At 36.7% G+C, this 27,470-nt stretch overlaps 1 protein-coding gene across 3 annotated transcripts in view; it reads right to left on the bottom strand.

Moving 5' to 3' along the window:
• The window catches only part of LOC113058177 (endothelin-converting enzyme 2-like), a 43,923-nt gene extending 16,661 nt beyond the window's left edge, over nucleotides 1-27,262 (bottom strand). Inside the window, exons 1-5 of one of the 3 annotated variants that reach the window (XM_026225845.1) lie at nucleotides 27,105-27,262; nucleotides 26,917-26,994; nucleotides 3,256-3,342; nucleotides 1,094-1,238; nucleotides 479-694 (exon numbers count right to left, since the gene is read on the bottom strand). In XM_026225845.1, the coding sequence (XP_026081630.1) occupies nucleotides 479-694; nucleotides 1,094-1,238; nucleotides 3,256-3,342; nucleotides 26,917-26,949 (481 nt within the window). In that variant the 5' untranslated portion in view covers nucleotides 26,950-26,994; nucleotides 27,105-27,262. Of the gene's footprint in view, nucleotides 1-478; nucleotides 695-1,093; nucleotides 1,239-3,255; nucleotides 3,343-7,043; nucleotides 7,201-15,478; nucleotides 15,675-26,916; nucleotides 26,995-27,104 lie in introns of those variants that run through there. The other 2 variants (XM_026225847.1, XM_026225846.1) reach the window with 2 other exon arrangements.
• Between the last annotated feature and the right edge of the window lie 208 nt (nucleotides 27,263-27,470).

Here is a 27,470-nt window from a genome sequence, read left to right as displayed (position 1 = left end):
AATGTTAGTGACACTGGGAGTTTTAGAAATTTCCTTTAAAAATATATATCTGCTAAAAAACAAGACTTGCAAGCACAATACTGTAAATCCATGAGAGGCTGACTAATGGAGGCTTTTATGGTCAAAGAAAGTCATTGTCCCTTATCGAACAAAGAGACAGGGATAGATGCTCTCCGAGAAAACAAGTAATCAGCTCACACAGAGCAGAATCAATGAAGTTTCTGAGCGGATCTACAAAAACAACCCTAGTACAGAGGACTGAAGTGTAAGACTCTTCAAAATGCATGAAGGCAGCAGTTTTTTATTGGAAAATCAAATAAATCATTTAGAAGTCTTTCTAAATATATACTGTTTTGTGAACACTGAATGAGATTTACTGAGCAAATCCCATCCTACAAAAAGGACAAGCATGTGCGTGTGTGTGTGTGTGTGTGTGTGTGCGTGTGTGTGTGTGTGTGTGTGTTTTCCAGGCACTTACCCAGCAGGTGTTTGAGCACAGCCTGGTTCTGGTCCCAGATGCTGTTAAATGTGCTCCAGCGAGACCGGCCATCTGGCAGGGGGTTTTTGCGGACCCATCCTCCACAGGCGTACTGGTAAAAATCCTGACATGGGTCGACGGAGCGGTCCAGAGCTTCCACGATCTTACTGGCCACAGTTACGCATGCTTCTGTTAGACAGATACTACGGACGGGATCTGGGGATTTAAGACAACAGGACATAGTGTTTTCAATGCATTAAACCACACAACCATGGTCAGCAAACCACACAGTACTTCTTTACTGACACACTCGGACGTATTACTTGTTAAAGTGAATCATGATGATGAATGGCCATTTGTATTGAATTCACCCAGTTAGATATTTGTTAGATAAACTCTCTGTGGTCTAAGAAGAAAGAAGTTCATTAAATAATTGTTATTGTTGGGTCCCTATTTCTTTCAGTGTCTACAAACTAATCACAATAACAATTCTATAGTAAAATGATGTCTTAAAAGCATGCCTACTTAATCAGTGTTACTAAGCACCTTATTTATCAGTAAATTATTGTGTTACACTTATTGTGTGTTACACTTACACTGTACTATGTGTGTTACCTCTGTTATAGCGGACTCCCAGTGTGATCGCACAGCCAAACAGAGCAAGAAGTGAAGCGAGAAGCAGTCCGGCCAACACTACTTCCAGTTGAGTCCTCCTGCCCAGTGGACCAAACAGCTGAATACCACCCTTACGGAAACCCACCTAAAACAAGTCAAGTATTGTTTGAAAAGTCTTTTTAAGTTGTTACTATTTTATGGTATTCATTCCAAACTAGGTAAACAAAAGTTATTAAAAGGTTTTGCATGTTTTTACTTATTTATTTGAGGGCTCTAATAAAGATTGTCTCAAAAACGAACAATGTCTTCTTGAGTAGAAACACTGGGAACATCAAGTGAGTTTTTCTGTGTCAAAATAAACTGCACATTTCAACATCAGTCAGATCTCAGAGAACAAAGAACAAGATGCCTGGGGGATACTGTATTAGATACATGCGTCATATCATTGCCTTCACGGCAAACCTACAGAACAGGTGTCACATTTCCTGTTTGACATAAAAGTGAGCAGCAAATGAAAGGGGCCACATTAATCGATATGAATTAATATCAGATGTCAATCATAATTCATTGTAGGAAATTCCCTGGAAATCTGACCTGCTATTTTCTTCGGTAACAAGGTATAACCATGTGTCTACATCAGAAGAAAATACTGGAAGAATGGTTGAAGAATATTTCTGATGCTGTTATGCCTGCTCTCTGTCCAATTACCATACAGTATATCCACCATTTAATAGTTTTTAAAGGTGGTGATATGGGTTTTCTGTGATTTGAGAACATTACTCATATGTGGATAATTTCTCAGATCTATTCTTCAATTCTATAACTTAAAAAAATTAATTATGTAATAAACACAGAACCATGTTTTCTTCTGTACATTTATGACTTACTGAATTACGGATATATAAATGTGTGTGGTAATACATTAATGGTGTAAGGTAGTGACATTTGTGACCCTGGACCACAAAACCGACAAAAAAGACTTTTTTATGGGTCAAAATTATCAATTTTATGTTCCATAAAGATATTTTGTAAATTTCCTAACGAATATATATAAAAAACTTAATTTATGATTAGTAATATGCATTGCTAAGAATTAATTTGGAAAACTTCAAAGGAGATTCTCTCAGTATTTTGATTTTTTGTACCCTCAGATTCCAGATGTTCAAATAATTGTATCTCGGCCAAATATTGTCAGATCCTAATAAACCATTCATCAATGGAAAGCTTATTGATTCAGTATGAATCTAATAAAAAATACATTTACACTTAAGACTTAAGGTTTCTTGGTCCAGGGTCACACTTTATCTTCGACAACTTCCACCTTCCTGGCTTTAACAGCTTTGGATGGAATAATTTGGTCTGCTCCACTGGAGAGGAATCTTTGTGAAATACCTCAACACATTTTTGAAACTGGATATGAGATTCTGTATGCTGACATTGAGAGAAGCAGTCAGTATCTACGTAATATCAGTCAACCAGGCTCAGTCCTTGGCCCATTCCTCTTCTCCAAATATTTACAAACCATGAGACCTACACACTTAAAATCAAAGGTTATTATTTTGGCACTGATGGTTCCATGAAGAACCTTTAATATCCTTGAAAGCATTCCAATGTACAGAAAATGTTGACTCACTGAAAGCTTATTTGGGGAACCTAAGATGATTCTTATATGTCAATGCTTCGAAAGCCTCCTTATGTAACCTGAAGAGTGTATACTGTATATCTTATACTGAAGAGTGATTGTCAGAATTTCCAACTACTGCTATGTTATAACCTTTCATCTGATGTCTGTGTGTATCTCAAATTGCCTGGATATCTCAGCCTGAAAGAAAGAACATCACCAACTCAATACAGATTTTCTTTCCGACTAACCTAGCAATTCAACACAACATAACTGTCAGCTATATTTCCAGAGGTAAGAGCATCCAACCAGGCAGAAAACAGCTGAAATTCACAGCGCACATCACGAATACCCAGCAATTGTTGTTTTTCTGTGTATTTTTGGGGGGAATTGTCCAACAGTAATAACTTCTCACTGTCTCTGTAGAACTAACAGTTTAAATTTTTGCTTTCCTCATTTGTATTTGGAGTTGGATAAAAAAAAAAATCTAAATGTAAACACAAAATGTACCCATCCACACTGAGCCACGACCCACACTCACCTCCACACTGTCAGGAGAGATGGCTCCATCTGCATGGATGTCTGTCCCGTCCTCCTCCTCAAAGGTAGCACGCTTGTAATTAGACATCTGAAAGGGGCAGAGAGGAGCATTGTTAGCCTTAAAGGTCGATGTACATCAAACCTGAATGTGAACAACAGCAGATGGGAAAATAATACTGTTCACTATTTTAAGTGACATTCCAAAACAATCTGGCACTGGTAGAACATTTACTAAATAATTATGGTTGATTTATATGTTGCTTGCGGAAAAAAAATATGTCACAAAGCCACTTTAAAGTAGCTTTCAATTGAGACAGATGCACCATGAAATCAAAATCGACCCTGTTTACTCTCTTTATATTTCTTCATATTAAGTTCCCACAGAATCAACAGAAAACATTTTGAAAGGCCTTGAGGCGAGAGTCTGAGGACAAGAGATACTGCAAGAGAGTGTGAAATGGAGATGAATGTTGGGTGGGGGGGATTCCTTGTTTTCTCACCCCCATCTTGGATGTCAGAGAGGGGTTTATTTACACATCTGCACACACACATACACGACTCTCACTGTGGCTAATCTTCACCCGAGGGCAGCACTTTGCTGTGTAAGTCTCACTGTTATAAGCATTACCCCACAGAGATCAGCCACTCTTAGTTAAATCGAACCTTATTTACGCCGTCTTTTGTAATCTCCCTGCCTGCACTGATAGCAGACGCACAGGCCTAAGGCAAAACCTCCCACCCTGGTTACTAAACAAGATACACACACAATGACTTAATGATTCTAAATTAGAGCAATCATAGACTTTCGTATATTAATATATAAAAGTATAAAATTGAAATAAGCATAAAGAGTACTGACTATCCCACTTGGCATTTCTAAAATAAAAAAAAACATGTTTGCTTTATCAGTTGTTTTTCCAACTGAAAATGTCCCTGGAGGTTTTGTTTAACTTCTGAAGGCAAGTTTGTCCAGAAAGTCTAGCTAAGTAAACATACAACAGACATAAGACACAGAGATCTACCCAGAGGAGAACTGTGCAGCTCCGTGTTTGCTTTTTTAAATCTTTGGAGGCTTAATGCAGTTCTCAATTCTTTTACTTAAGAGTCGACTTGAAATGAAACAATGTTGAGACTAGTGTATTTTTCTCAGGAAGAAAATGTTTCCACTGGCTTTTTGTTCATCCCTTCTGTCTCAAGAGATCCTGTTTGTAACTTTCTGTTCCTGTATCTTTCAGTTGTAAGTGACCAAAGGCAATGCAGAGATATCTAAAGAGCTGGATGATGCATACACAGAATGAACACATCTAATGCAATATTCACTCAAAAAGTTGGATGAATAGGATGAATAGAATCTACAAGAAAAAAATCTTGCTAATGCCAACAATTGATGTTGGATTTCAATACACACATTTTACATACAGTACTTTCATCTGCTAAAAGCCTTAGTCTAAAGAAAGATGACTCTATTAAAGGTTTTACACACACACACACACACACGAATATTGTTTAGAGCAAGACCCAAGAAAGCTACAGGAGCCTTTGCAACATGTTTTAAAGTTCAGCCGGAACGCCACACTCAATCATCTTGGCTGTTAGTGTCTCGGTTGAATAAATATTGTATCTTTGCAGCCAGATTTGGAGTTTCAGTAAGCTATTCCTCAATGGGCTTTTACAGGAAACCATAAATGAGATTACAAAGACAAAAACTCTGACTCACGGTGATGTGAAACAAATGCACATGCTAAGCCCACACAAACATGCAGTTTAACAACTGCTAATCAATGCCTTGACATTTTCCTGTAGTTGACTCGTTTCCTCATAAGCAGTAAATTAAAACTTTAGCTGTTTGTCATAGCTTCCCATAACACTCTGCAATGCAATGAGCGTGACTGAGAATGGGGTGCTGTTATAGCCGCAAGAATTCCCTCCAGAGGTCTGGACAAGATTCACCAGATTCCTGGGTGGCAGGTCACAGACGCTTCTCAGGCGAAGGAAAAACAATGTAGGACAACTTGGCCTGAAAACCACCCATGTGTTCTAGTTCTGAAGTTCCTCTTTCAACAGACACATTCATGACATGCTATCATGTGAAATTCATTTATAGTCTCAAAGTTTGTGTTGGGAATAACATACAGTACATACTACACACAAGCCCCTTTCACACTGCACGTCGAACCCGCAATATTACCGGAAACATTGCCGGGTCGCCTTCTGTGTGAAAGCAACCACGTCCCGGGATTGATTCCCGCATTGAACCCGGGTCGGGGACCTAGTAACATTGCAGGGTTCGACCCGGGACGAGTGCTGTGTGAACAAAAGCCAGATCTAATTCCGTGTCGAAGTGATGACGCGCATTATCGCGCGATTCTTTTATTGTCTGTTTTGAAGGAAGATCAACGTTCGCGACAAAAACATATGTGCAAACTGTAATGAAGCAGAGATCAGTTAGTTCCTCACTTTCTGCGCTGACGCCGGGATCGTTTGCTTGCTTCAGTGAACGCATAACGTGCCTAGCGTTGCCGACTCATACATTACACGTCACGCGCTGATGTCACGTATTGTTACGGGATCTTTACGGGTTGTGTGTGAAAGCATGCGCATATCCCGGGTACTCACTGCAAAATCTAGCGACCCGGGAACAATTGCAGGAACACTTTACCTGTGTATTTGCCGGAATGGCAGTGTGAAAGGAGCTTTACTGTACCCTCTCTTGTGCTTTATGAAATTCTGATTCATTTATTTAATTTTCATTAGAATTATTCTGGATTCCTGGATTATTATTATTATTATTATTATTATTATTATTATGGATGCCAAAGTTTAATACAATTTTAGTGATCAAAAAAGTATACCTAAATAATTGATATCATGAAACTTAAACAATTTAACAACAATTTAATAAATATTATAAAAGCATTTTTAGGTTCCTATATGTTAGGTTCCTAAAAAGACATCCTTGTTTCCCCTTTTTCGTGGATTCCATTGAAACGGGTTAATACAATTTAATAATCAAAAGAATGTCTAATTAATTGAAACATGATACTTCAGTTTATTAAAATCAGTTTTTAAAAGTTTAACCGAAATACATTTTAGGGCCCTCTTATTTAATTTTTGTTGTTGTTGTTGTTGTTGTTTGTTTGTTTTCTAATTTTTCCATTGAATATTTTTCAGGATTCTGTTTCAGTTGTTTAAATCGGTTTTAATAATAAATGAATAATTTGAATTTACACCTTAAAATTGTTTCCAAATTCTGTCACATTCCACAGTAAATTGAATTTCTATGACCAGATTCCATGATTGTGTACATATTTTCCATTGTGATGCCATAAGGGCCAACGTTACTTCACAATATATTTCTACCGTCCATAGTATGCAAACCGTCTGTATGCTTAAGATGATCTACTGCAATTGTCATAATGTACTATGTAAAAGACATTTTACACAAAACTGGATTCAAATGATGTTAAAACAGCCATTATCCCTGCTGAAAAGAAGAATCTTAAACCAGTCAATTTGCTAGTCTTAGATGGTCTGAGATGGTTTTAGCTGGTTTAAGATGGTCTACATTTAAAAACGGCCAACAGACCAGACTACTTCCGTTTTTTGTTTTTTTTCAGCAGTGGTAGAATCATCAGCCATGACTTAAACATCCTTAAATTATTTGACGGGACTGGTAAAACTTAAAATTAGAGTCAAAATGAAAAATAAATCACAAGATGATGGCTGGAAAAGGCAATAAACAGATGGTCACAGACCAGAGAAAGCCATTGACGGATGACTGAGACTCACCGTTCAGCAGCGCAGTAACACACCAACAAGCCAAAAGCAGAAGTGAACTGCCTTGGAACGACTGGAATCAATCATTGACTGAAGAATGGGCGGAGGAAAGCCAATGTTTTGTTAACACGACCCAGAAAGGGCAGGTCGCTACTGTGGGAGAGGGAAAGTTGCTGGGAGTGAGGAACAGATAAACCTCACTTCCGAAAAGGAGACTCCTACCTCAGTAACGTGGTGAACAGAGAAACACATGCATGTGGGGAAGTTGTAAAAAAGTCACTGAAGTTACGATAAACAGTCGTTGGGGCTTGAACCAGTGATGAATGTCTGGGGATGTGGGAAAATGTGGGATGCTAACCATGTGAAACATGCAGTTAAAAAAAACAGTTAAAAAGATGGAAAGAAATCAGAAAGTGCTCATTTGATTACAATCATCAAAATGACTGGAATGTGCATCACATCACAATTAAGAAGGTGGCATTATGCACATTCATCAACAGAATATATGTTTTGACAATGAAATGCTCAAATCTTGCCAAATATTTGTCTTCATCTGTTGCATCTCTCTCTTGATGGACTTCCTTTCTACATTTTCTGTTCATTTATCACCCTTCATCTTCTATAAACGTCCTCACTCCAGCCTCTCCAGAAACAGCCTGCATGACTCAATAATCTGCTTCGGTTTAGTAAATATTTCTTAAATATTTGTACTAAATATTTCATAGCTCTCATAGCTCATGGACGACCTCACATTGGTTATAAAAGCACTGAATTGTGCACTGCAAGCTTACCAGAGCTTACCAGAAAAGGCAGTTTTGCAATCATCAAGGATTATTTTGCTTATACACTGAAAACATCTAAGATTATACATCTTAGTATTTTCATCATAAATTATTCCTTCTTTATATGTTTTCTTTATACGCTTGATGAAAAGTTGCAGCACATAATTTTACAAGTAAGATCAACTGATCAGATATTTTAACAGACCTGGATGATATTGAAATTACACATTTATTGGTCACACTACATGTTTTGCTTTTCAAGAAGAACAGTTGTCCACCCTGACATCCCCCAAAAAATATCAAAGTGAATTTTAATTAACTGTCACCCCGTCCCGTATACGGGACGCCTACGGTTACTTCACTATATTACAATGAAATCTAATCTAATCTTGACAAACCATATATCGTATATATAACTATATATCAAATATATATTTTACCAATGTTTTTTGTTTAAAATTATGTAGGAAAAGCAACAGATTAATTTATGACGTGCACATTCAAAAATCTACTTTATAACAGGAGTTCTGACCTTTGTTTTAAAAAAAAGACTTCCTCATTGCCTTTTTCTCTATCACATTTTAGAAATCATCAGAAATTATTTATCTCAAAATCCATACTTTGAAACCCATTTTAAAATTAGACATTGCGTTACCATGTAAATGGTACATCAATATCATGTTACAAAATGTTTTCATTCATGAATTATAAAAATTGTAAGTTTGGGTTGTGCACTGTAAAGTCTATGTTAACAAATGTGAGTGACAGTTAAGGGGTTAATTAATTATTACTGTAAAAAATGACTGTGAATTTAACAGTAAAAGACTGTAAAACTAATATATATGGTGAAAAACATTAGTATGCAGGTTTTTTTTTTTTTTTAGTTAAAAAGACGGTATACATTTCAAATTTGATAAAAAAAAATATAACTATGTTTCTATGTTTTTTCTCATCAGTTTTGTATATTAGGGTTCTATGTCACACATTATGTTGTTAAATTAATGTTTATTGCATTATATCATTTTCATGTGTCACCAGGAAGGTTTTTTTTTTATTATTGTCTGTATAAATGACTCTGTTCACCTTCTAGAAATGTTATTATTTAAAAGCTGCTTGTAAACGGATTTGGTGCATTTGGTGGTTACCAGAGTATTACAGAAGTGCAAAACAGATTTTAGTACTTCAATAGGATGGTATATTAACATTATATTAGTTGATGAAATAAAGGTATTTAACTGTAAATTTAAGTTAAAACTGTAAAACCTAAAATGTTGTTAGCATATTTTTTATGATAAAATTCCGGTAACCACAGCTGCCGTTTTTTTAACTGTAAATTGTTTTTTTTTACAGTGTATATCAGTGTTCTGTTAGTATTATTTATATACTATTATAGTAGTTATTCATAATATTTTAAATTATTCTTTTTATATGTATGTTTTCACTTTGTTTTAAATATGTAAGTTTTAGTTTAATAAATATTTCTATTTAGCTTTCATTTATGTATTTTTTTTTAGTCTAGGTTTTCAATTTGTAGTACTTTAGTTTAAGCTTATTTTATTTCACTATTTTATACATTTTTGACATATTTAGTGAAAACAACAGTCCCTTCAGAGGGACCCAAGTCCTGCCTCCATTGATCAGACCCGTGTGTGTTATGTGTGTGAGATACAGCGATGGTTAAAGGTCAGGCTTTCATGCACTCTCTGCTGCTGCTAATTGCCAGAGCAACAAGCTGCCATCAAACAATCGAACAATCACTAATTAAATCAATATGCTCTGTATCCTTTCCCGGGCTGTTTGATTGGATAGAGGAGCAGCCAATCAGAAGCCTTCAGCAGGAACAGCTGTGAGGTGGTGTGGGGTCACAAGCACTGAAGGAGTGAGCAACCTTTAGTGCTCCACGACTCGATGACGCACAAACAATAAACAGCAATACGGAGATAATAATAGAGAGAGAGAGAGAACATGCCCATGGAGGTTATGAAACCAGCTATAATTGTTATTTATGAAGGGCTTTTTAAAGCCTTGACGCAATGGAGAAAAACTGAAGGTCTCTCTACATCGGCTGTGATCCTTTTAAAGGTGAACATGATATATTATCTAAACATACTCTAAACAAAGATTACGATTCCAGTCGTAGGAAAGAGGATGAAGTTTATTTTCAAGGTCTTTGAATATTTCAATCTGACATAAAAGCTGCACATAAAATATCTCCATATACGCTCAGATATCAAATAGATATAAAAATCATAATTATCAATTATTCCCTTGGAATTGGAATTGTGATTATTAACTATGATGATCACAATTTACACTGAATGAAGTTTATACAGTTGTTTGAAGCATTGAGCCTCAAACGTCATCTATACACTGGATTGGTTTTGGATTGCTGGACCATTATAAATGTATGGTATGAAAAATTATTGATTTAGAAATTTGAAAGGATAATATAAATAAAAAAGCATCATAATATTCAAATATTGGTAATATATTATTACTATTATTATTATTATGTTTATTTATTTATTTTCACATAAGCAGGAATGTCTTTTTTTTTACATCCATGCTGCTTTGCTTTTTATTATATCTAAGTTAAAAAATAAGAATATATACAGAAAATACAGGCACAGATAAATACAATATAAAGTAAATTAAATAAAAAACAATAGTTCTAACAATAGTATTTAAGCACATACATGCAAATAATTGATAAAATTAAGTTAAAATAACAGCATAGTGTTCACTGTATCAATTAAATGTAGATGAGTCTTTGTTAAAGCTGTTTTTTGTTGTTTGATTAACATTAATGACAGACAGCAGCAGGTATTTATAGGCTGCTGTCCCTTTAAGACCTGATTCATGATCTAATATCGAGATATTAGCTGTTTCCATTCACATAATAAACTGTGTTTAAGAGGATATTGGGGTATTTTGTAAATGATTGTATGTGTCTGTGTCTGTTCAAGTGCAAGGAGATGCGAAAGACGAATCAACTCTGTGTTTGCCAAATTGAGTTCTCTTTAAAAAATGCTTGAATGTGTAAACTGGCAAGACAAAACACATACAAATGACAAACTTTCCCTCTATGAAGGTTAAATTCTGCAGTTAATCCAATCACAGATGAAGTATGAAGTCTTAAAGGGATTCTCAACTCCAAAATGCAAAGTTTGTCACTAACCGCTTACCCCCACGTCGTTCCAAACTTGTAACAGCTTCGTTTGTTTTCGAAACACAATTAAAGATATTTAGGATGAAAACCGGGAGGCTTGTGACTGTCCCATTGACTGCCAATGGGACAGTCCAGAAAAGTATGAAAGACTTTGTGAGAATAGTTCATCTGCCATCAGTGATTCAACCATAACTTTATGAAGAGACAAGCATACTTTTTGTAAAAAAAAAAAAAAAAAAAACTTTATTCAACAGTTTTCTCCTCTGTGTTCAGCTCATATTCTCCAAAATGGCCCTACAGTGATGCGGAGAGACACAGAGAAGACAAATTGTCAAATAAAGTTATTTTTGTTTTCCTTCGTGTACCAAAAGTTTTGGATGGCAGATGGACTATTCTGACGATGCTTTTCACACTTTTCTGGACATTGACAGTGTAACTTACTTGGCAGTCTATGGGACAGTCACAAGCCTCCCGGTTTTCATCCAAAATATCTCAAATTGTGTTCCGAAGACAAACAAAGCTTTTACGAGTAACCCTTTAAGTAAGGGCTGACGTAATTCTAAGAGCAAACAGTCAAACGTGTGTATAATTTAGAGGCCGACGAGAAACATGCGGCGAGACGGAGAAAAAGAGCAGCCTTGCGAGGGGAAGGGAGAGGTTTTCCCAAGTTCCAGGAGTGGTGCGACACTTTCTCTGCGCGGAATGTGATTGTTTGAAGTGGTTTCCTGAGGAGTGTTTTCGAAAGGAAAAAGGGCATAGTCCAACCTCTGCCCCTGAGAGCTAGAAATACCCTTATTCTCCTGCCCCGAGAAACCCACCCAAGCCAAAGCCACCTTGAAGAGGGAGAGAGAGAGCCAGCTGTGCAACACACACACACACACACACTAGCGCTGCCCCACACATCCCTGCCGGCCCTCAGAGACCATCTGAGGGAAAGATGAGGTAACACAGCCAGCATGGGCATTACTCCATCCACAAGAGAGGAATACTGAATAGAGAGGGTGGGAAACAGCACAAGTCATCCGTCTGCAGTCCCCCAAAACAAGGTGCTCAGACAGTCTGTCGCCAGCAGACGTGGGTGAGGTCCAAGAACAAATAATCACACACTCGTACATAATTGCATACACTATCTACATTGTCTGACATGCTAAAATATGAATGCATTTTCAGATAAGTGATTACTACAAATATTCTTCACGCAGGGCGGTTTAATTATGGGGAAAAAAGTTCAGATTTGCTGTGCTTGTTTGTAGGGCTGCACAATTTGGTGTATTTCTATATATCAATATGGCTATAAAATAATATTAATAAACATAATAATTATTATGTTGAATGAAAATATAAAAATTGCTAATAATCTATAGAAAATATATATATATATATACACAAAATAAGAAATACTACTATTGCACTGCAAAAAAAAAAAAAAAAAAAACTTTCCGCATGAATCTAACAAAGTTTAGTGAGTGTTATGCTTAAAATGTGCAAAAGCTACTTGGCAGTTGGTTTTCTATGAAAAAGAAAATAAAAAAATCTCCCATTAACTTCACTGTTGTTTTTCAGAAGAACAGTGAGGAGTGACACAATCTGTAAAATCTTAACAGCAAATGTCAGGGCCTAAGTGACCTAGCCTAATCATTTGAGGAAGTGGAATTCCTCGCAGGGTGTGGATTACACAAACAAAACACACTTACGCACGGAAAAACATTGCCTCGCTGAAAGGGGATATTGAGCAGCTGGGAAAGCTCTGATAAATTGGATGACACCAGATCTGTAATTAGGCCAGCACTCACCGAAATCATCAACCCAAAGCCTTTCTGCTCAAGTCTTCACTTCATGCTGTCTTTTTATGGCTCTTCAACAACTCCATGAACTTTAAATTCACAGAAGAATGAAATCTCTCTTATCATTTCTCCTTCGTGTGCTTCCAAATCCATTTGACTTTCGTTCATCTTTGAAACATATATTTGAATCATGTTCAAATCAGAGAGATTTCTGTCCTTCCACTGAAAGTTCAATCCAAAAAAACTTTCAAGCTGCAAGGAGTTCATAAATACACCGTAAAAGGAATATACGTAAAAAAAAAATAATAATAATGAATTTCATATGTAAATATATTATTATTTTCTAATAATATATGTTTGGCCATTTTTGCATATTTTTTTTATCTACAAAAGTAATTCTTTTAAAAATGTTTTTCCTTCAATATATTTTGACAATACACTGGCATGTCAAACATGAAGAAAAACTTTATTTGTTGTTAAAAAACATTTAACACATTTTTATAAAAAAACTGTAAGAAACATACTTTACAATATCCCAAAAAAAAATCACAGTATTACAACATATTACATAAAATGAAACATTAATGAATCATTATAAATCTAGTTTTGATCTCTTAACAGGTTATTCCATTCACATGTGCATTTAGTCTAAATGTAGGCTATTGTAAGATTGAAAATGTATTTTGGTATAAAGGTTGCAATTAAATATATTGTTATTTTCAAAAAGAAATTGCAATGCGCTTGTTTTTTTTTTTTTTTGCATGCCTGAATTCTATGCCACTAATGATACTAAGTACAATCACTAAAGAAAATATATTTTCAGATACAAACATATGGTGCCTGCCTGTGCAAAACGCAACCGTGTGTCATGGGTGAATGCAAATATGTTGTGTAAGCTTTACTTGTGCATATATTCTCACCGTCTCTGTAATAAAAGTCCAAATGTAGCCCTGAGTGTTTTCACAAGATTCTAAATGAAGTGAAGTTAAACACGTTTATTTTCAGCTACTCTTTTAATATAGCCAAAAATTGACTGGTGTTGGGCGAATGGAGAAGAACTGTGCTTCAAGAAGGTTCTCACTAATACAGTGTGTGTGCTGCTCTTTCTGCTTCATCTTTTGATGAATGGCTTTAAGATGTGGTGATTCAGATGTTATTCTGTTAAATAAAACAGTTGTTTATGCATTAAATGATATTTAAGTTCTTAAGAAATGCTAAAAACAAACCCTTTGGTCAATCAACAGATGATCCCACCACAAACTCAGAGCGCTCAACAAACAGAGATTTGTTTTGGAAGCAGCACAGACACAGTCTTGTTCAGGAAGTCAAGCTACCGATCGCTTTCAGTCGCTACATGTTACACTAGAATTAAAGAAAAATTTTAACAAAAGCTAGTTCCTTTTTGTAAAGTAACTGTAAATGTGCAGACAGAGAGGGTGAATGTGAAAGGGTGAGCGGGCGAACAAGGGTGTGAGAGAATGAGAGAGAGAGTGAGAGAAACTGCTGGCCCGAGCTCTCAGTGGTGACACGAAACGGAAGTCAGGGTTCAGCAATCTCCCTTTCCTCTTTTCTTCAATTCATGACCTCTCTCCACACTCCGACAGAGAGACCCGCTCAATAACTCACATGCACACATAAACACTCACGCACACTCACACCTGTTATGCAGACAGAGCTAACCACTAATTATCTCTCAGACATATCCTCAGACACTCTCCTGCATCCAAACACTGACTGATTCTGCTTAGTGGGACTAATAAACATCTTTTGGAGGTCTTGGAACAACAAGTCTCAAACATAAGCATTGCCTACAACTACAATCTGAGGGAAATGTTAAGCTGAAAAGAAAGCGGTTTGAGCCATACCTTTACTTATGAAAGTACAAATGATAACTAATTTTAATATTCTAATTGTTTCTCTAAAAGGGAATTTAAATTGAGAGCAAACTGAGACTCCTAAAGGACGACAGATGGGTGACATTTCTGGAGCTATTAACCTAAAATATGAAATAAGAAATGCACTTCATATAGAAAATGACTTGAACACAGCAATTTGTTTTAAACTTTTTAAATAAAAGTATTTTTTTAATGTGGTTTAAAGGGAAAATGTATAGACTGTGATAAAGAAAAAAAAACACTCTTACTATGATACTGAAATTCATTAAAAAAATTATAGAGTAATAGGTTAGGGATGCACCGATATAAAAATGTTGGACAATACCGATAACCGATAATTATTAACGAAAGCCGATAACCTATACATCTATATCTAAATCCACATTTTTATGTATTTTTTTTTATAATTACAAAAAAGGCTCACTATTATAAGCCATGCCCCAAACACTTGAACATTAAATCAAACATTATCAGTACAGCAGCCTATCTTGAACCATACATTTCTATGAACTTACACATTTTTTATCTATATTTTCTCATAAACTAGATTTTCTTTTGTGGCCTCATTGACCCAAATGCTATTAAGACTAGACACAAGAGGATGTAAGTGCTGATATTATTTGCACTAAATGTAAACATCTACAAATAGCATTTTGTTTACATTAACTGCAAATAGTGATAAATGCTACCCACACAAAGTGAAAGCAATGTGCTATTTGTACTAAAGCTAAACTGTCTGAGAAATAATGGCAGAAACATCACCATAAACATATTGAAACAGCCCATGGAAAACAGAATGTTGTGCATATATTCTCACCTTTTCCGTTAAGTCAGCAATGTTATTTGCACCCGAACAGCAGGAAAATGAAACAATAAATCAATCCCTCATTCAACACGCCGTAAAACACCGAACCAAGAACAAGAACCGTATGTTTCTCACATGCCACAAAGACAAGAAAGACACTGCCTTCTCATTTCCTTTTCTCTTCTCTCTGTGGTGGTGGCCTCCGTCACAGAGAGACCATAAACAACGAGCAGAACGCTTTCAGACAGATGGGAGGGAAGAAGGAGAGCAGATGAATGCACAGAAAAACAACACAAGCAGAGGAGTTTGAAAACCACAGTGACGAGTTCCTGTGAGAATAGGAGGAAGATTGAGACACGAAGAAAAGGTTTTTTGAGGGACAATCAACTGGGGTGTTTAGTGAAGGGATGATGGTAACAGGAAAAGTAAACAGTTTACCCTATGAAAAATGCCTGGGGTGGCTGCTTGATTTGTGCAACATCGTGATAAAGTAGAGGAGAGTATTAAAGTAACAAAGTAAAGTAACAGCCAGAAAAAGAGAGAAGTTGCTTCTTCCATGTTATCGTTTTAATACATACGGAGTTCATTATAAACCTTTAACTTTTTGCCCTGGCCACTGTGGTGTTTGTTGCCTTTTAGAATGGCTTTCTTATCTAAACAGGGTCGTAACACCTTTTTTTTTCGTATTTTAGACATGCATCAATTAGTGATGAAAAAATTTCAATTGCTGAGCTAGTTGGAAACACCACAAGACTGAGCTGCTCGACAGTGTTTATTTTCACATCGTGCTTGTTTTCTTTATTTTATAAAAGCACAACTTTTTGTTGATATTGTGAGCACACACAAATATAAGTGCAATTTTTTGCAATTGCAATTACAAATGATTACTCTTACCATTATGAGCAAAAATGGCAGCCAATCCACTGAAAAAATATCTCACTGGCACCTCTATGTCATGCAAAGCGTCTGACAAACTATTGGATATAACGCACATTTATCTAGGTTTAACGTTTAACGTAGGCAAGTTTTGATGATTTGAGAAGGCTAGACTGATCAAACATAGGCTATTTTAATATCTAATACAGTAGTATAAGCTGTTTAGGGAGGAGGGGGAAAAAAGATGGGCTTGGGTCCAAAAGACACGGGCCAGGCTAGGGCCTGAGCGTCTCGGGCCAGGGCCAGACTAGGGTCTAAATTTGAGGCCCGTGCAGAGCTCTACTATTGCTTACAGTAGCAGTTGAGGCTTGCTTCAGAAACCCTCCCCCAGCTCCACCTGTATACAGTAGATCTGCTAAGAGGTAATTCATGTATGCTATATGGGTTTATTTCATGTATGCTATATTTGCAACAGCATCTTGTGGATGTATTGGCAGCAGCAAGTCTCGGTACTTGCTCTGCCGCATCAGCAGCATAGCAGATCTATTCTGCCAAGAACAAATACATTAACATTGTCATGAGAGTCGTCATGACAGAAATAATGTTAGGGATTTGTTCAAACTGCCCAAGTTTGATAATGTAATAATGACGCTTGGCCTCCAAAATGCCCCCAAATAGAGACAGTTTAGGCAAAAAAGTTAAGTCTGTAATTATTTATTTACACATTAAGCCATGGTGCTCATGTGGGTGACACAAATTCGAATCTTAGATACAAAAATGGTCATTTCCAGGTCCAGCTTCGTAGAAATGCAGCAGCAAAACTCTTCTGTACAAGCCACATGATTTACAGTATCATTCATGGCTGTATCATTTCAAATACTTTTTAAAGTTACCCAAAATAAAATGTTTAGCAGAATTGTCATGCTTCCCCTTTCCAAATAAATGTGTAATGACTTGTGGCTATCGAGCTCCAAAAGGTATAAATAACACCATAAAGCACCCGAAAATTTGTCTAAAATACTCATATAGTCTAAATCTAAATTTAAACTGTATTTCTGAATCATTATTTTCAACATCTTCATCAGTGTTCCACAGAAGAACGATAGTCATATGGGATTTATAAGAGTAAAAAAAAAAGTTAAGATAGCATGGGCTCAACCATCTCACAGTTTATAAGATACATTTGCATCAAGCTGTTTAGAGTATCCACCGGGACATACCACATAAAAACAAATCGCAACCCTTCCTTTCCTAGGTACATATTAGCTTCACAGAAACCCCCATTCAAAATAACTCCACCAGCCACTATTCCCACAGTCCTTTGGCCGCTCATTCAGAGGGACTTCATTCAGGCTGCCGGCTCAGAGTGCTCTAACACTTCTGCACCATTAGAGGGGGCTTCCATTGTGGCCGGTTAAAGGGTACAGGGACAGAGAGCCGTACTGTTGTGGTACAAAAGGCCATTCTGTTCTGTGCCTGCAGCCCATCATGGCTTGATGTAGTTAGACACTTGAGTGCACTTCACACAAGCCCCCCCATCTCTGGAAACCAATAAGCAGAACGTAAGAAGACCTGCTGATAGCTGCCCATTGTGAAATTATGTTTTTGACAATAAGGTAAATGGGAAATGCCATCTGCAACCCATTTTATTTTCATAATTTTAACGTAACCTGATTGTCAATGATGAAGAATGGAGGGAAGAACTCAATTTTGTCTGCAGGGGATTGATTAGAATGTTAAATGTGTGTTTTATAGTAGAATGGAGACTTTAAAGGGAGGGGATTGGGATTTAATTGGGATTTAAAACAGACTGATGACATTAGTCAGAAAGGAGAGTTGTTACACATGCAGAACAAGGTACTGCATTTTGATTATGTATGAAATCATTTTGCAATAACATGCACTGGTGAATCATTCACTCAGAACAAGTCCTGGATTATGTATTAAGGAAATAAATAGGGTAGTTATTAAATAAAGGTGTAAAAAAAAAAATACCTACATACATAATCTGTGTTGCCTAATTCTTAATGTTCACATTTCCGCCATACTGCAAAAAAAAAAAAAAAAAAAAAAAAAAAATTACAAAAATAATAATAAGATAAATTCTAAAACCATACTGAAATTTTATTTCAAACTATGCAAAGGAATGTTGATTACAAAAATGCCCCCATAGCTAAAACAGACCAAGGTCATTGGATTGATATTTAGGGAAAGCATGAACTGATAAACTATACACCTTAAACGCAGTTTTAGATAAAAACATCTACAAAATGCATAATGTAATATTTATTATTTTTAAGCACATTTGTGACACTGATCATGTGAACACTTTTCTTCAAACTTTATCTTCAGGATTCACACAAACGTATGAAGTTCATGCAGCTCAGGTGCTGCTAGTGAAATTGTGAAAAACCAAATACTAAGACATTTGGAGGGAAATAACTATGAGGAATTTCATTCAGGATTTAGACCATATCATAGCACTGAAGCTGCACTCATCAGAGGGCTCTTTCACGATCATGGTTGCATGACTCTCTTAGTATTACTGGTGCTTAATGCTGATACTACTGACCACAACATTGTTTTGAAAATTATGTTGGCATTAGTGGAATGGCATTAGCATATAGTTTAAATCTTATTTATCTGACTGTTATCACTTTGTAGCAATTAATGTAAAGGTGTCATCAATTTCGATGGTGTGCCACAAGGCTTAATACTAGGACCACTTTTTAAATAATATAATCAGTTCTATATTTCCACAAGGTCAGAAAAAAACTACAAATTCTCGAAACGAATGGACTGCATTTTAAAAGATGAACTACAGAGGTCTTACACTGAACCAAAAACCTCCAAACATAATAACCTAGAATACAATGTGTTTCTTCATGGATGTTCTGGCAAGGCCTTGGTCTTCAGTTAAGGACCTGGGTGTACTATTTGACAGTATTCCAGGCCACATTTCTTACATTTGCAAAACAGCATTTTCTCCTTATTAGAATTATCTCTAAATTACATCAATGTCAAAGGACAAATTCATGCATTCATGACCTCAAGACTAGATTATTGTAATTACTGGGTGGATGTCATGCAAGCTCAACTGATCCGAAATGCAGAAGCTAGAATGCTTACTAGAATTAATCAAAACATTCTGTAGTTAATGTAAATTGTTCAGTTTATACCTTCAGTCTGAATGTTTTATTTAAATATGATGTAAAACTCAACAGAAGCATTTCTGAATATGCTAAAAGCTCTAGCATATTAAAATGATTCCCACATATGAAATCAGATTCAGTGTGATTTTTGCTGTTCACACTAGAAAATATATCATTTGAGCCACGATCAATAGCAGTGTTAATGTAGCCATTCAGGGTAAAACGGTACAAAATGCATCTTCTTAGAAAATGTACGTTCTCTTTTCCCATTCGCTATGCCACTCTTGGTTTGAGTGTGTCATTGATTAAACAGAACAACACTGTGTGTGTATGTGTATATGTGTGTGTGTGTGTGTGTGTGTCTGTCTTTGTGTGATTCTGAAAGAGAGAGAGAGAGAGAGAGAATATTCCCCAGTGAGCCTGAATGACGTCACCGATCTGGGCATCAAGGTTACCTCACTCCCCGCACGCAGACCATGAGAGGAAGAAGGGAGGAACGGAGGAAAAACAGAAGGAAGGAAGGAAGAGAAAAGACAGTGGGGACAGTGCAAAGAGTTTTGATGGGTTTGCTGTGATGTTGTACTCTTTTTCTTTGAAACAGGATGAAAAAATCTGATTACTTACTGATTCAATCTCATATACACTTTAACTTGGGCGCCAGACCATTATTCTTTCTCTTAAAACACAAACTGTTGACCAACAAACATTTGAAAGGAAAATTTAGGACTTAACAAGCAAATTATGCAAATACATACAGCTTTTCTCAGAGCTACAGTGGAAATGCACCACAGGAATCATGGCAGGGAGCCGTCCTAACATCACCCTCCACTGAAGAGTTGTTCTTTACAGCATATCGTCATTTATTAACCACTTACTTCCTGTCTTCCTGTGAATTTCTGCCTGTGCAACCATGACAAATAGCTTCAAATAGCTTCCCTCCTGTTGTCTAAGCTTTCACACAGGTGTGTACACAGAAACCTTACACTGCAAAAAAGCTAAAAAAAAAAAAAAAAAAAGTTGTCCAGTACAAATATATTTACACAATAAAAAAACAAGATGGATTTACTTAAGAAATAATGCATAAGATAATATCACTTCCATTCAAATAATAATAAAATTGCGTGAAATTGTAAATAATAAAAATATGTTTATTCATATAGCACCTTGCATGCATTAAATGCAGCTTCAAGTGCTACACAATTATGTTTTTTATTCCAAAGTATTGTATTTTCTTAATGATGATGTTTGACTTGTTCCAACATAAAAATATATTTCGTAAAGGAACAACAAAAATAATAAAGTTTAATATTCTAAATAAAATAAAGATATATTTTCTGGAAACAACATATATACAATTTCTCTTCTCAGGAGCATTTATCTTGTTTGAGAGCTTAAGGCTCCGAAAAAAAAAAAAAAAAAAGTTAATTAATAGCCTGAATTAACATAGACTGCAAACAAAACAAAATCGAGTCTGTGAGTAAAGGAATGAGAAGATATAATGAGCAATCTGTAAGTGATCAAAACTGTAATCTCTAAATTTACGACAGGAGGATGTGATTGAGAGGAAGAGGATTTGAGTTCTTCACAGTCGACACGCTGCTAACAAAAAGAAGGAGAGATTGTAGCAGGCAAAGCCAAACCTCGTCCTCTCTCTCTCTCTCTCTCTCTCTCTCTCTCTCCCTCTCTCTCTCTCTCTCTCTCTCTCTCTCTCTCTTCTGTCATTTTCATGCCAGGTCTCAGGTACTGCAGTGCAGAGCTGGCAGAATGTTAAACAACCAAATGATGGGAACATGGAGGAATAATGGGAACACAGAGAAATAAGACAGAAAGAGAAGGCATGAAATTGTACACGGAGGGTGAAGACAACAGGGTACAATTCTGAGGGACAGATGCGGATGGATAAAGTGTAGCTGGTTTGAAAGAAGGACAGACCAGTCCCTAGAAATCAACACTGACCCTACTTACTCTGTTACACTCTTCCTGGGTTGTTTCAGCTCAACTTCGGCTTAAATAAGGACTAACCCAACATTTGGGTTACATTTTTAAATTAAAATTTTAACCCAAAAGTTGTGTTAGTCCAAATTTGACCCAAAGTTGGGTTGAAGCCATCCAGCATTTTTTAGAGTGTCACCTTCATATTCTGTTTAAATCAACTTTAATAGCTCAAAAACATAATTAACATTAAAGAATCACAGTTAATACTTTATGAGTTTTTACAATCTTATGAGATCTGTTTGTAAACAAAATTTCAACTTGATAACACACTTCAAACGACTTCTGTGAAAAATATTACATTACTAATGTTTGGAGGCTCGGAGCCTGCAGATGAGCATGAATAAATGCAATGAATTCTCCCACACCAGGACTGATCTATACACTGAAGAGACACTCCTGACGGTTTATTTTGATTAATTTTTCTACAGAAGCAGACATGACTTCACTATATTATATAATAGTTGCGTTTCAAACTACTTTGTGAAGCAACACAAGATTAAAGCTTCAGTAATGTCTCTCTCTAGAGGGCTTTGATTAGGTCAGACGAACAAATTATAAGAATCCGAAGAGAAAATAAGGGGTTAATTACAAAATGACTATCATTATTTTCATACATCCATCACTAGGAGAATCTGGGAGGCAAAACAACAGGAAAGTCCATCTTAAAAGAACATGAAGGATATAATACACACTTTAGGTCATATTTCACCATTCATCTGTTTTCATAAGAAAACAATTTATAATATTTCAGCAAAATAAGTGATCTGCTTCTGAAACTACTCTCCGTTTTTGATTGACATCACCTACTGTAAAGTCTTAAAAATATTCTTAAATTTCTTCATGTAATATCTTTAAAGATACATTTGAAGTTAATGCTGGTTAATGAATTGTGTTAACCAGTCCAATTATGGGTTACTCACATAACTGCAAATAACAACAGATTTTTAAAACAAGTGTTCTTCCATGTTAAGTGAAATGTGAAAAGTTCAGTGAGTGGTGCTAAAAAGCTCATTCTCTATCACAGTTTGAAAATACCACCCACTCTGAACTCTACTCTACACCTAACTGATAGTGTTAACAAAAAAAAAACTTTTCTGAAGCAACCGTGCCAGTTTAGCTTGCTTCTTCAAGTCTTTGAGCTCTTTTATTGAGTGTATTATGACTCGTGTTGCACCGTAACACAAGTGAATGCTGTACCAGGTGCGCTACCAAGCAAGTTTAGCTTGTCGGAAAAGCCATACATATGCAGCTAGTAAAGTGATTCAAATGTAAAATCACGGTCAAAGATTTTTGATTTCGTAACATTGTATTGCACAAGGAACTGCACACAAACATGTTTCATTTTTATTATAAGAATCTGCTCCTGTAACCATAACTTGTGTGAAAAGGAATACATTTGAATAGGAATAAATGTGAGTTCCTGTGGCCCAGTGGTAGAGCATCGCATTAGCAGCACAAAAGGACATGGGTTTGTTTGCCAAGGAACACACTTACTGGTGAAAAAATAATGCACTGCAAGTCTCTTTGGATAAAAGTGTCTCAAAAGTGATAAAAGTGTTCATCCCAGCTGGAAACTGCCGTGAATTGGATGCAAAGGTACATCTTTTGGAGTTTTGCAGAAATGTATAGTGACCCAAAACGCTCTGGTCCAGTGAAACATTATTCAGAAAGACACATTGGATTGTGACTGAGAAGGTGATTGCTGACCTTAATTTGGACCCTGAACACACACACACACAAACACACACACACACACCGGCACAGATGGAGTCTTGGCGTAGACAGGAAAGTGTGGCCATCTCCCTGCTCTCACACACCCAGCGGCAGGATGTACCAGCGCTCCTGAGCCCTGAGCAGTGCTTCAGGGGTCACACAGGGGATGACTCGAGAGTGCACTCCAGCCTTTCCCACAGCAAACCACACCCTGGAGTCTCCCTGTCTTTCTGATCTGGAGCCAGTGCCTCTCTCCATCAATGCTCACGCTTTGGATCAGGATTTGAAAAGCTGCTCCTATAGATTAGAGCCGAAGGCCAACTGCTACTCCAAAAATCCATTTATTACTACTACCATAGCACAGTATGCACTGCTAAGCCTAAAAAGCTGGGCTAAAGACAACACTATTCCAGAAAATGGTGGGTTAATTTTCAGCAAGCGTTGATGGAGATAGTAGACATGAAGGATAAATATGCAAACAGGATGATGCTGGTTACATAACATCTTTATCATGATGACCACGTAATCCAATAACTGTCGACACAGGCCAGTGTGTCTTCTGGCCAAATCAAACGTCAGCAGAGCCAAGCCGATTGTTTAGAGGAACACTATAAACAGCTGCATTGCTGCTAAACCACTACACATTTGCATGAAGCAAAACGTGCAGGAGCAAAGAGGAAGTACAGTAGAAGATGCGATAAAGGACTAAGCTCTCAATGGCCTTACACACTAGAGTTCATGTTGAATCAGAGAAACAAATGTGGAGAAAAGTTTAATGCAAAGCACTTTAATGCAGCAGCATCCAATATGGACGTCAGGTCAGTGCTTGTGGACATTATCGAGTCTGATATTTACTTTGAAAAAACAAACAAAAACACATCTTGAGATTTCATAGCATCCACTGCATGATTAAGATGATTAGATGCCCCTATAATTCAAATTATGAGGGCAAAAAAATCCCTGTATGGATTTTTTATTTAACTATATCATATAAGATTTTTTTCAAGTACCATTTAAAAAAAAAAAAAAAATTGTGCAAAAACTGTTTTAAAAACAAGAAGTTAATATGAGCAAGTCACATTTTAGGCACAACATTGTCTGTTGTTTTTTTTTTTTTTTTCACCAATGAATATAGTTCCATGCAACGCCAGAGAAGAACATTTACTCCTTATAAATCTCAAATCTGTTTTGGAACGAATCATTTGGGTCAATGATTCAATCATTTATTCATAAAAGACAGGGACTTGCTGCCACCTGGTGGTTTTCCTGTCATATTTGATTTCTCCATCACAGGCCTAAACCACCCAAGGCACCACTTAGAAAAATACTGCTCAATTAGCATTATTGGAAAAAATATATATATTTAGTCATAATTTACTTATTTGCTTATTTTTTCCGTGGAACATGAATGAAGATATTTTGAAAAATGTGTTTGTTTTATTGTTCATACAATGAAAGTCGAAGAGGTTTAATACAATTGGACCCCACTAACTTTGACTGTTTGGGCAAAAACAGTGGATGCATGCTTTAAAATAATTTATTTTTGGTTCCGCGGAAGAAATAAAGTCATATGAGTTTGAAATGACTTGAAGGTGGGTGAGTAAATGATGACAGAATTTCTTATTTTTGGATGAAACATACAACATGATTTAATAAGAAAACGTGGTAACACTTTAGAATAAGGTTCCATTAGTTAATATTAGTTAACTACTTTCGTTAACATGAACTAAGCAAGAACAATCCTTCTACAGCATTTATAAGTCTTAGTTCATGTTAATTTCAACATTTGCTAATGCATTATTTAAATCAAAAGTTGTGCTTGTTAACATTAGTTAATGCACTGTGAATTACCATGAACTAACAATGAATAACTGTATTTTCATTAACTAACATTAACGAAGATGTATTCATACAGTAATAAATGTATTATTCATTGTTTGTTCATGTTAATTAATACATTAACTAACATTAACTAATGGAACCTTATTCTAAAGTGTTACCGAAAACGTAAATACTTTTATTTTGCCAAAAGATTGCCTTTCATATAAATCTGTACAATTTGAGTTATCCAAAAACATAAAATTTTTAGAAGAAAAATGTCCACCCTTAAACCCAACCCTCCATGGGGCATAAGCAGATCATGCAAAAAATAATGATAATAATAATAATGTATGATGTAATGTATAAATTCAAACAAATTAACTACCAAATCGTCAAAATATTTAGGAATCTCTATGAGAACACTTTACTGCATCAGTTTCAACTTGTTTGCTAAATTTGCATACTTTGCTCTACCTCAGCATGTTGAAGAGTAATACTGAAGCAGGCGCTTCTCTTTACAGGAACTGTGGTGATCATATCATTTATCATCATAACATTACTACACAGACCTGGAGCACAGTGTACATGCGTCAGTCCACAAATAAATGATTTTGCTGATCCAGATAACGAAGTTGTGGAAATGGCTCTAATTGATTTGCAGCATATTGGACGAGCTAGTTAGAGCGGCTCCATCATGAGCACTCTTACCAAATGACTGAAACTGAGGGCGCTCGCTTACATGAGTACATACACATCTGCTCTGGCTACATAAGGTTTACAGAAATACATTTCAGCTGGTGATTGCTATGGCTGGGTGATGGGTCCTTCAAAACCCCTTATCCTATGTATCGAGCGAGTCCCACACAGTTTAATACAGAAATGAGTGATATCTGAGACTGTGTGGGCTGTTGAGGAGAGGAGTGCTGTTAGATAAACGTTTTTCCCCTGGCAGATACACTTAACAAAAAAATTATAATAAATAAAAAAATAAATCTGTAATAACAGGGTAAAATTTAGTTTTAGTTTTGCATGGACACGACTGACAATTTAATAATATCCCCTTCTAATGTTCTGGTCTATCTCATAACTAATAAACAAAACATTGAGGTCATGAAAATATATTGATATTTAAAAATAAATAAATAACACGTCACACAGCGTAGTTTTAAAGAAGATCTCGCGGGAGAATGGAATATACCTGTTACATCTGTTACATACCACGACCCCCCCCCCCCCTCCCTCCAGCGCTGTAGTTGCCATGGTGACGTACGCCTGTCCGTAAAGTGTTGTGCAACGCAAGATGCTCTCGTCGCCACTCCCTGTAAACAAACGAGAGGAACCTCGAACAAAGAGACAATGAATAAAAACCAGTCGGTCTTGTGTTTGAAACAGCTCGCGAACGGCTGCACGGAAAGGAATCTGTGCTATTCTAGAAACCGAACGGGTTCGGTGTGTCGCGTGCGTGTCGCTCAGGAGCAGTTTGATGGTTTCAGGGAATCTAACTTACACTAAATAGTTTGTTTGCGACAGAGAGTAGCACTACGACTCATATTCTTTCGAGCGCTTTTTGACTGTTTATTTTCCTGGAAAAAAAAGAGGAAGAAGATGCTAGTGTTTAATGAAACGAGGAAACAACTGTGGGAAACCCATATGTAAATACAGTTGCGTTGTACAAGAGTAGAACATGACTTGTTGTGAGTTTCGTTACATCAGTTCTTGCGCAATCGAGGAGTAAACATTAAAAGCAAACGCGCATCTCCAAATGTGCAGAATTCGCCCTTGTTACGTGCCAAGAATCAGTTTAAAGCAGCTTCGGTCAGTTCATCCCATGGTCTGCCCATGAGACGGCTTGCAGATGTTTCTGGTGTAATGAAAAGCATCAGTGCGACTCACGTTATTTCGTAAATCTTGCAGCGCTACACTCATCGTGCAGCATCGGCGCTCCGCACGCGACTAAGCCATCCCTCGCGCCTGAAACAAACATGATCAATGAGTGTTAAAACCAGCCTGCATCCATTCGCAGTCGCAGTTTTCCATCTGCAAAATACTGAAAACATGACAGATGCGATGCGTTTGCCTACCGCTGAAGGTTTTCAGAAGACGGCGCGCATGATGGGTTGCTGTGCCACTCACTGCCAACGACCAGCACGTCCTCTGCTCTGTGTATTGCAACATAGAAAGATGTCTGAGGGAGATAGATAGAGATCAGCCTGTGCTCGCTCACTCACCCTCTCTCTCTCATTCCCCCGCCCCTTTCGCTCTCATGCGCGCCGGCTCCGTGTCCGTGATTGAATGCGCGCTCCCGCGCCGCATCTGTATGGAGCGGGTTGCTGACGCTGTCGTAAGCATCAAGTGGGATGAGCGCTAATACCCTCTTTGTACTATAACAAAATTTCCCACTTCTTGAGCTGCCATGTGGCTCTTTGGAGATTAAAACGTCTTGACGT

Source organism: Carassius auratus, chromosome 40, assembly GCF_003368295.1.
Source record: "Carassius auratus strain Wakin chromosome 40, ASM336829v1, whole genome shotgun sequence".
Lineage (NCBI taxonomy): Eukaryota > Metazoa > Chordata > Actinopteri > Cypriniformes > Cyprinidae > Carassius > Carassius auratus.
Note: the sequence above shows the minus strand (reverse complement) of the source record. Positions and strands in the feature narration are given on the sequence as shown.